The sequence below is a fragment of the Chiloscyllium plagiosum genome, chromosome 3, assembly GCF_004010195.1.
Source record: "Chiloscyllium plagiosum isolate BGI_BamShark_2017 chromosome 3, ASM401019v2, whole genome shotgun sequence".
NCBI classification, from domain to species: Eukaryota; Metazoa; Chordata; class Chondrichthyes; order Orectolobiformes; family Hemiscylliidae; genus Chiloscyllium; species Chiloscyllium plagiosum.
This window is the reverse complement of record NC_057712.1, coordinates 74,243,905-74,254,842: the sequence shown is the minus strand read 5'-3', so window position 1 is coordinate 74,254,842 and position 10,938 is coordinate 74,243,905. Positions and strand designations below refer to the sequence as shown.

The 10,938-nt window shown below is 40.4% G+C and overlaps 1 protein-coding gene across 1 annotated transcript in view; it reads left to right on the top strand.

Annotated features, from left to right (window-relative positions):
• The window catches only part of dcbld1 (discoidin, CUB and LCCL domain containing 1), a 101,700-nt gene that overhangs the window by 25,199 nt on the left and 65,563 nt on the right, over positions 1-10,938 (top strand). The window contains exon 2 of the mRNA XM_043675087.1: positions 2,118-2,333. Within this exon, the coding sequence (XP_043531022.1) occupies positions 2,118-2,333 (216 nt within the window). The remainder of the gene's footprint in view (positions 1-2,117; positions 2,334-10,938) is intronic.

Below are 10,938 nucleotides of genomic sequence, written 5' to 3'. Positions count from 1 at the left end.
CTGAAAGATTGGAGTGACTGGGCTTGTATACCCTTGAGTTTCGAAGATTGAGAGGGGATCTGATTGAGACGTATAAGATTATTAAAGGATTGGACACTCTGGAGGCAGGAAACATGTTTCCGCTGATGGGTGAGTACCGAACCTGAGGACACAGCTTAAAAATACGGGGTAGATCATTTAGGACAGAGATGAGGAGAAACTTGTTCACCCAGAGAGTGGTGGCTGTGTGGAATGCTCTTCCCCAGAGGGCAGTGGAGGCCCAGTCTCTGGATTCATTTAAGAAAGAGTTGGATAGAACTCTCAAAGATAGTGGAATCAAGGGTTATGGAGATAAGGCAGGAAGAGGATCCTGATTAGGAATGATCAGCCATGATCATATTGAATGGCGGTGCAGGCTTGAAGGGCTGAATGGCCTACTCCTGCACCTATTGTCTATTGTCTATTCTTTCTTGTTTTCAACAAATCTTGCGTCCATACCACGTCCTGTTTACCAAGCTTTTTTTTTCCTGCTGCAAAGTTCTTATTACATTTTTCTGTTATGTACTTACATGTTTCTAAACTGCTTTTGTAAATTTGTCATTAGAAATAACATGTTTCCTGCCAGTGAATGTGCTGTAGGTCTGATGCAATGTATCCCAGCTTCTTAGACTCTATTGCAGAGTTCGAACACCAACCGACCCTGCTTCCCAAATTGCTAAATTATTGTATTGATTACCAATAACACATATAAAATAGGAATAAGCAAAGAACAGTTTTAAAATTATAAGTGAGAGGGGTAACTTGGACAGGATATTATTACATTACTGTTGCCTCTCACTGTTTTCATTCAGTGCAACTTTATTCCCAGGGTATATACTAATTTAGAATTCTGTGGAGCAGTGGTGCCATGTACGTGAAAAACTACTTCAACAAGGATTTAGAGAAAAGTACACTTAAGAACTGCAAACACATTCTTACTTTTATCTGAGTGAACTGTTTGAAATATTTGGATCTGCTATGATTTTGATTTAACTTGCCTCAGCTTGTACTTCTTTTGTAGTAAGATTAATTAATAGTTTTGGCATCAAGTATTTGATTTATTCAAGTTAGGTTTCTCACCCGGCTTTTAGTGGTTAACAGCGTATGTTGAGGGAAATTGGTCATTTTAGTTGTGGGGAATTTTGGGGAAACCCATTCCATTTCTGGTGTGGGCACCAGTGGGTACAAAAGTAGATTGTTAAACATGAATACACTACAGATAGTTCTGGGATAATGTGCGTTTTGGCTGCCTGTTTCAGCTATAACATTGCTGAAGAATTAGGGAGCGGTATTTTCTGGAACATTTACCTCCGTTCACAGCAGCATAATTCCAGCGGGGTTGGGTTTGTGTGCTTCATTCTGTGCATGCACCAATGTCAGCTGCCAACAGAGCAGCTTTCTGTGAGAGGTACTGTACAGAGAGCAGCTTTCTTACTTTTTTTAAATGTACTGTGTTAAATTTACTTTTTGTTTTATTAATAAATATGATTTCAACCTTCATTTCAGACTGTGCTACACTTTGTGTTAGACTTTTGGGTGATTTTTGAGCAATTGTGCGTGATATTTGTTGCTGGTCTGCCCCAACCCCAATTTTCCCAAAGCCCCATTATTTCTATTAAGTGATTTTTTTTTGTTTTAAATTAAGCTAGGTTTTGCTAGAACGCAACTATAACATTATAAGGGAACTACCAGTATTCCCAAATATTCCATGCAATCATTCCAACTGAGATTCAGTTCGGGGAGGTGCATTGCTTTCAATGGAAGCTACCTTTTTTCGGTGAACTTGGATAGAGTTTAGATTGAAGAGGTTTCTTCCTAATTTTTTTTTGTGATAGCACTTTTTGTACTGTATTATCCACCAATTAAGAATCATGTTATATATAATTTATTATTAAAATGCTTTTGAATAGCTCACTTAAATGTCATTCCAGTCCCTCCTTTGCCCCAGGATACAAAGTGGATGAAGTTTGATTTTTGACTGCATGCTAAATGACCTTTAAATAGATTAGTATTTAGAGAAAAATAAAGTCTACCAAAATCTAGAAAAGAACACACAATGTCAAGTATTTCATTTTTTGACTGATGACCTGTTTTAACAGGAGATGGATGTGGTCACACGCTGTTAGGCCCTGACAGTGGGACGTTGACATCAAGGAATTATCCTGGAACCTACCCAAACCATACCTTGTGTGAGTGGCAAATCCAAGTGCCTGAAGGAAAGAACATTTTTGTCAAATTTGGAGACCTAGATTTGCAGTGTACCTCTGATTACCTCAAAATCTTCAAAAAAACATCATCTTCAATAACTGAATGTGGTAAGATTATGACTGTAATTGTTCAAATCCAGTAAATGACAAGCCTGTCCTGAAGCAGTTGATTCAAGTGAGGTATTAATTGACTTCACTGAAGAACAATTACTTACAAATTCAGACTGGAGTAGGTTTGCAAAAATGGAGTGAAGACTTCAATGGGTTTTTATTTTTAATTGTTCATTGTTTAGATAACCAATGTTTTAAAGTAAGAGATGCCTGCACCGAGCTGAATCTGGAGCCAAATGAGTATTGTTGGAGTTTATTCTTTTTACCAGTGCTTGCTCAGGATCACTGCAAGAGCTTCCAGCAATCAAGCAAATCCTATATGACCCAAAACCTGCGTTTTGTTTTAATTCCGTGTTGTAAGCAGGTTAGCATGCACAGTTCAACTGTTAGCATCTAATTGTGATGTGTCAAGCATTGGAAACATCTGTTGATGCCCACCTCATTTTTGATTCTCCCTCACAGGTAGAGAATAACATGTCCTTGGTCATCAATTCAATTAAAATTACTCAGTTAAATTTAGTCTTGTGTGAAAAATGCAAAAGCAGAATATTTAGCATGATGATCAACCTTGTGTAATACTAACCCAATTGCCTTGTAGTTCCTTTTAGGAAGTTCCTAATGGCACACACAACAGTAAAGCAAATAGGAAACTTTCAGTTATAGAGCCTTTTTTCCCTCTTGAATATCAAGACATTTGTTCTCAATAACCAGGAAATCAAAACATTAAGCATTTTGTAAAAATAAATGCTTAATGCGGGCAAAGTGTGGACTGAGGCACCCAGACAGCTAATGGTTTAATGCCTGACTGCAAAAAGAAACCTAACTCGATCAGTGTGGTTCGAATGGAATCTGCATGTGAAATGCTCCTTGTTCTTCGAAACATCTATGATGTGATTAATTTGGGTTTTAAGGTGGCTGTGACTTTATCCCAAACTCACCTCTGGCAGTAACTCAAGCTCACGTGAGATAAAACATCTGTTTTCATTGGAATTATGACTTAATTCCATTTGATCCCATGATGAGGTTCATGCAGACTTTTAACTGCTGGCTGTTTGCCTGACGAAAATAGCTTGACTAATCTTGCAGTATTTTGCGCTTGACTACTTTGAAATGTTTGGAACAGAGTGAAGCTTGTGACACCTAGTAGGTTATATTTTACATTATTAAATCATTTAGAAAGTAAATTTCATATATGGTCCTGTGGCAAATGCATTATTTGCATCTGTACTTGTTTTCCAGATCTCCTTTTTATAGAGTATTATTGTCAATGTAAAAAACAGACATTAGTCCAGGAGCTTATGCTCCACATGAGCTTCTTTCCACTCTTCCTCAATCTGTCAAGATGTCCTTCTGTTCCATTCTGTCTCATTTGCTTTTCTAGTTTGTCCTTAAATGCCATCTGTGCTGTTCACCTTGGCTTCTCCTTGTGTTTGAAAATTCCACATTCTAACCACTGTCCATGCAAAATGTTTATTCTGACTTCCAGTTTGCACATAGTTGAGGATTGGAACTACCTTGGAAGGTACATTATAAATTCCTTGGAAATCCCCAACTTGCTGACCTATATAGTAATTGTCTGGGAAATTTAAACTTTCAGTGGGCAATTACCCGGCGTATGGAACCTTCCAAAAAGATTCCAACTCCGTGTTAATGGTCAGAGTTATCCAGTTACCCAGGAAATGATGGTGAAATTAAAATCTGTGCAGATTTCTGAGTAACTATACAAAATTGACCACCCCAGTCCTTTCATTCACCCAGACCTTCCTGCTTCTCATCTCCCTGTGCTCCCCACTATAACCCATACCACCCTCTCCATTCACCCACCTACCTTCCAATATACCCACAGAGGCTCAGAGGTTAGCACTGTTGCCTCACAGCACCTGGTACCCGGGTTCAATTCTCACCTCAAACGACTGTGCAAACTCCACACAGACATTCTCCCAGTGTCTGCATGGGTTTCCTCCGGGTGCTCCGGTTTCCTCCCACAGTCCAAAGATGTGCAGATCAGGTGAATTGGCCATGCTAAATTCTCAGTAGTGTTAGGTGCATTAGTCAGGGGTAAATATAGGGTAGGGGAATAGATCCGGGTGGTTTACTTTTCGGAGGGTTGGTGTGGACTTGTTGGTTGAAGGGCCTGTTTCCACACTGTAGGGAATCTAATCCAAATCTAATCTAATCTAATACCCATCTGACACCCTCACTTACCCCCTTAATCTGTCACCTTTCACCTCAACAATTTATCTGCCCTATACCCCCACAACCACCTACCACGTCTCTTTGTTGCCTACCTGGCAAACAATCCTCTTACCCACTAGGCACCAACTTAATTTGTACTCTTGCCTTCACCCAGTAGCTTTATAACTTAGTGGCTTTGGGAGATTTGAACTGTGTTTACTGACTGTAATATGGCAGCTACTGTTGTAAAAAGGGCTTCAGCTATGATTCACTCCGATGCACTTTGTATGGTTTGCTGCACTGAGTCTGTTGATGGATGGATTATGCATTGGAGGTTAGGTGCAAAAAATCAGAGAAAGCTGCGATTCTTTGTGCCCTTTCTCATCACCTACGTCAATAACCACCTATATTTTGCAGCCAGTCAGATGCTGCAGAGAACTTGACTGTGTTTCATTATTGATTTACTAAAGTGAGGATTTCTCCCATCTTGTGAAAAGTTACAACCATATACACATGGCCATTTATTAGAGAAATATTATGCACAAACCCAAAACAGGTAAACTGTTAGATTGATCTGCATTTGCATGGGCATAGCTCTTTAATACAGAAGTGTTAAAAAGTGGAAAAGGGACTTATTTTACCACTTTTCTAGGCTTACAGCAACACTCAACTTGGTACTTTTAAAATTATTTGTCAGTCAGTTGAGCCAAGAATAAATGCTTAGCCAATAAAGTGGAACACAACAAATTTAAGGAAACACATAACTTTTTGTTTCCACCCAAAAACAGGCTGTTTTTATATTCATGCTTTGACATGTATTCCCTCTTAAAGCTAGACTGTTCTTGATTTTACAAATTTTTCTCAAATTGAAGTTTGTGGGCAGCACGGTGGCACAGTGGTTAGGACTGCTGCCTCACAGTGCCAGAGACCTGGGTTCAATTCCTGCCTCAGGCGACTCTCTGTATGGAGTTTGTACATTCTCCCCGTGTCTGCATGGGTTTCCTCCAGGTGCTCCGGTTTCCTCCCACAATCCAAAAATGTGCAGGTTAGGTGAATTGGCTATGCTAAATTGCCCTTCGTGTTAGGGGAATGGGTCTGGGTGGGTGGTGCTTTGGCGGGTCAGTGTGGACTTGTTGGGCTGAAGAGCCTGTTTCCACACTCTAAGTAATCTAATCTAATCTAAATTTATTCATATCGCTTTTCAGCCTGGAGAAAAAGTGACTGTAGAATTGAACCGAATCAAATGTATCCAACTGTGTTTAATAAACAGTGATTTATGACTCAGTCAGACTCAATGCATGTCAGAATGAGCATTTGGCATATTCACCTAATACTTTACACTTACTTCAATTTGATAATTAACTGTTATTAGCTTCTACCCAACCCCCACCTCCCATTAGTCAGCGAACACTTTGAATCAACAGGCCCGGCTGTTTTCTTTGCTCATCAGCGTGTAGTTAATTGTCTGCCTTTTGAAGCAAATGTGTGGAAAACTATGAAGTGGGTATTTTCGAATCTGATATAAAAACAAATTACTGTAATTTCTTCAAATTGAAAAGTAAAAACTGTGAATGCTCAACACATCTGGCAACATCTACGAAGAGAGAAACTAAGTTAACCTTTCGGATTGGTGACCCTTTGTCAGCATTGAAATCTTTTTTCAATACGTTCATTTTTGCATAGTGGATGTTGTTAGCAAAGCTGGCATGTATTGTCCACCCATATTTCCCCTGAGAAGGTGGTGTTGGCTTTCAGAGATCAAGTCAAAAGTTAAGGAGATTAGTGAGGGACTAAATTCATGTATAGATCTGGAAAGGCAGATTGGCTTCCCTGAAGGAAAAGAATGAATGAGTAAGGATTTTACTCGGAATCTGATGGCTTCGTGATTAATTTTATTGAAGATTTCTGTTAATTTCAAGATGCATGTTCTCTAAATTACCATATTATTCCAGTCACCAAATCATTACCCTGCCCTTGTCACTGGACTGTGTTTGTCATGCTTGTCTGTTCTAATACCAGTTCTTGTATGAAACTATTTGTTATATGTAGTCTTTCCTGCCCTCCATCCTATTACCGATCTGCCCTTTTTAAAAACCCTTCTTCCAATTCTCCACATCTTAATCTGTCATAGAGATGTACAGCATGGAAACAGACATTTCATACTTTTCCCAGTTCTGATGAAAGGCCATCAACCAGAAGTGTTAATTCTGTTTACCATCACCAGTGTCACCAGACCTGATGAATACTTATCACTTTTTCTGATCGTGTTTTAGATTTTCAACATCTGCAATATTTTGCTTATGTAAAGTCATTTGTTGTGTTCCACTTTATTGGCTAAGCATTTATTCTTGGCTCAACTGCAAAGATCAGCTGTTCTTTCAATGATCAATAATGTAAAAATCAGTTTCTCATATTTAGCATCAGGGACCTAAGGCATTGAATTCTATTTTGTACAAGCAGTGAGGAGGAATAAGGAAAATTCTGGAGGATTGGAGCTGGAGGATTGGTGCTAGGTCCACTACTTTTCATCAGTTAAATAAATTATGTGGATGTGAGCATAAGAGGTATAGTTAGTAAGTTTGCAGATGACATCGAAATTGGAGGTGTAGTGGACAGCAAAGAAGGTGACCTCAGATTACAACGGGATCTTGATCAGATGGGCCAATGTGCTGAGAAATGGCAGATGGAGTTTAATTTATATAAATGTGAGTTGCTGCATTTTGGAAAAGCAAATCTTAGCAGGACTTATATACTTGATGGTAAGGTTATAAGGAGTGTGCTGAACAAAGAGACCTTGGACTACAGGTTCATAGCTCCTTGAAAGTGGAGTCGCAGGTAGATAGGATAGGATAAATAGGGGTCAGGGAGTCCAGAACTAGAGGACATAGGTTTAGGGTGAGAGGGGAAAGACAGAAAAGAGACCTACGGGGCAATGTTTTCACGCAGAGGGTAGTACGTGTATGGAATGAGCTGCCAGAGGATGTGGTGGAGGCTGGTACAATTGCAACATTTAAGAGGCATTTGGATGGGTATATGAATAGGAAGGGTCTGGATGGATATGGGCCGGGTGCTGGCAGGAGGGACTAGATTGGGTTGGGATATCTGGTCAGCATGGAGGGATTGGACTGAAGGGTCTGTTTCCATGCTGTACATCTCTATGACTCTATGAGAGCTGACTCTAATGGAGTAAGAAGATTTGAGCAGGATTGACTAGAGCAAGAGGTTGCCAGGAAAAACTATAACAGAACAATGGGCTACCTGTAAAAAGCAACAGTTCAGATACAGTGAAATATATTCCCTCTAATGGAAAAGGTAGGATAAACAAATCCAGAATTCCCTGGATGACAAAGGAGGTAGAAATTAACAGGAGAAAGAAAATGCTTGATTATGACCAGTGTAAAGCTGGAAATACAATTGAGAATCAACGGGAATACTGAAGGTTTAGGGAGAAGGTGGAAAACCAAATAAGAGAAGCAAAGAGGAATTATGGGAGAAAACTAGCAGCTAACCTAAAGGGAAATACCTTCATCTTCTATCGGCACAGAAACAGTAGGAGTGGTTAAAGGAGGAATGGAGAATATCAAACACTGAAAAAAAGGAATGAAAGTAGAAATAACTGGAGAAACTCAGCAGGTCTGGCAGCATCTGTCGAGAGAAAAAAAGAGTTAATGTTCCAAGTCCAGTGACCCTTCTTCAAAACCAATAAGAAGATTAACACATGAAGGCAGCTGCCAGAGTTCAGGTGTTAAATGAATACTTGGTATCTGTCTTCACAAAAGACGAGGATGTTGCCCAGGCCATGGTGACAGAGAAGGTTCAAAGTTTACAAGGAAGACTTCTCGATAGGTTGTTGGTACTTAATGTTGGTAAGACACCAGTGTTGGATGAGATGCGTCCAAGGAGATTGAAGGAAGTGAGAGTAAAAATTGTAGAGTCACTGGCCACAATCTTTCAGTCTTCCCTGGACTCGAGGAAGGAGCCGGAGGCCTGGAGGATTGCAAACATTTCAACCTTCTTCTAACAAAGGTTGTAAGGATAATCTCCGCAATTGCAAGGCTAATCATAGAATTCGAGCTGAAAATGTGTTGCTGGAAAAGCGCAGCAGGTCAGGCAGCATCCAGGGAACAGGAGAATCGACGTTTCGGGCATAAGCCGTGGAGTACAGAAAGAGTCTCTTCAGCCCATCGAGTCTGCACTGAGCCTCCAAAGAGCTTACCCCCCTCCCAAACCCAGCCAGTGTGCTGGGCCAATTTCAAAGTACAAATCCTAAAAGAATCATAAAATGTGAGGACGTCAGTGTGGAATGTTGAAAGAACATTGACAAGTTGGTGGACTTGTGGTTTCTGCCCTATTTACCAACACTGATTCCAGTTGGACAATGATATCTATTGATATTTGGTGTTGTCCTGGTTGAGAAAAACCTGCTGACCATTGTTGTCTAGGCTGTCACAAACGTGAGAACCTCTTATGTTGATTGTTTGGAACCTGGGGCATCATACACCAGCAAGATTCGACCTCCTCAAAAAGTTAATCTGTCCTTCTGTTATTTTCAGAATCTCACTTTTAGAACATCATAGAAAAACAGATAATGTAACTGAAAATCCAGCATTAGAGATTAATTTATTCATGTTTACCAAATGATCTTTGTGGTACAATAATAGTGTCACTGCCTCTAAGCCTGGAGACCCAGGTTCAAGTCCCACTGCTCCACAAATGTGTTGTAATATCCCTGGAGTGTCAGAAGCTGAGGGGTAACCTTATAGAGGTTTATAAAATCATGAGGGGTGGGGTGAATAGCCAAGGCCTTATTCCCCAGGCTAGGGGAAGGCATAGGTTAGGGTGAGAGGGGAAAAGATATAAAATGGACCCGAGGGGCAACCTTTTCATGCAGAGGATGTTGTGTGTGTGGAATGGACTGCCAGAGGAAGTGGTGGAGGTGGGTGCAATTACAACATTTATAAGGCATTTAGATTGGTGTATGAATAGAAAGGTCTTCGATGGATATGTGCCAAATGCTGGCAAATGGCACTAGATTAATATCAGATATCTTGTCGGCATGAACAAGTTGGACCAGTGGGTATGTTTTCTAGCTGTACAACTCTATGACTCTAACAGGTTGTTTTATATTTTCTAACCAATCATCAAATCAAAAGGTGGCAAGGCCGTGACGACCGATAGGACAGTGTTCAAACCTCAGTCTGGCACTTTGAGCAAAACACTGCTCATTTTTTTAGAGTGCTACTCACTACCTTTTATTGAACACCTGGAACACCTACTTGTACTACGTTGTGAATGAAGTTTGAGAAACTTTGGCATGTGTCATATTTCAGGAAGCATTTAGGTATGATTCATACTGAAAACTAGAAAGATTTAATTCCCTGCCTGTAGCTAGGTCTAGAGGCAGAAGGAGGAAAGGAGAAAATCAGTGCGTGGATAAGCCGGATGGACTGATCATTCCAATCTAATGGGATGAATAAAGGAGTGGGACAGAGTGATGATGTTAAACTGTTCCTGTGGATCATTCACAAATCCTTCTGAAAATGAGTTATATTCAGGGAATTAATGGTAGGTACTGCTGAAGTGTTCAAATTATTGCTGACTCCTGTTGCTTACTTGTGAGACAGAAGGATGCTGAGTCAAGCCCTGTTGTGTTAAGATTTATTTTAGATGTTTATCTGTTCCCTCATTAATAAACAGTCATTGTTTTCACCTTGACTTTTGAATGATTAATAAAAGACTCAAGAAAAATAAACAAGAGAGCTTGCATTTATAAAGCAATGACTTCCAGTTAGGTCAAAGTGCTTTACAGCTCACGAAGTACCCTTTTGAAATGCAAAAGTGAGGACTGCAGATGCTGGAAATCAGAGTCTAGATTAGAGTGGTGCTGGAAAAGCACAGCAGGTCAGGCAGCATCTGAGGGGCAGGAAAATCAACATTTCGGGCAAAAGTCCTTCATCAGGAATGAAATGCATTCTCTGTTGTCTTGTTCACAAACTCTGGTAAGATGGCAGTGGAGTAGGAGGCTTTAGCCGGAGCTCCTCCGCTCCACCTGTTTGGTTTCAACTTTTTCTTTTTCTTTCTCATTCTCTCCTGTCTCTCAGCCTCGGACACCCAGCCCCGGCCTCTGAAGTGAGGTCGGTGGAGATGCCAGAGACAGGAGCAGGGACAGCAGTGACCAGAACAGGGGGCAGCGGCCCGGTGTGGAAATGGAGATAGCCCATTGTAGAGCATGGCAGTAGCCAGCGTTCAGACCACATGGAGGTGCCCTGCTGTGGAGAGCCTTTGGAGAGAGACTGTGATATTTGTCTTTTTTTTGTCTTTTTTTTTTCTGACCTATGGTTGTACTGTGTATTGCTGTGATGCAACTTTTTTCTTCCTTTCTCTATCCTGTAACTAAGGATTAGATTAGATTAGATTAGATTACTTA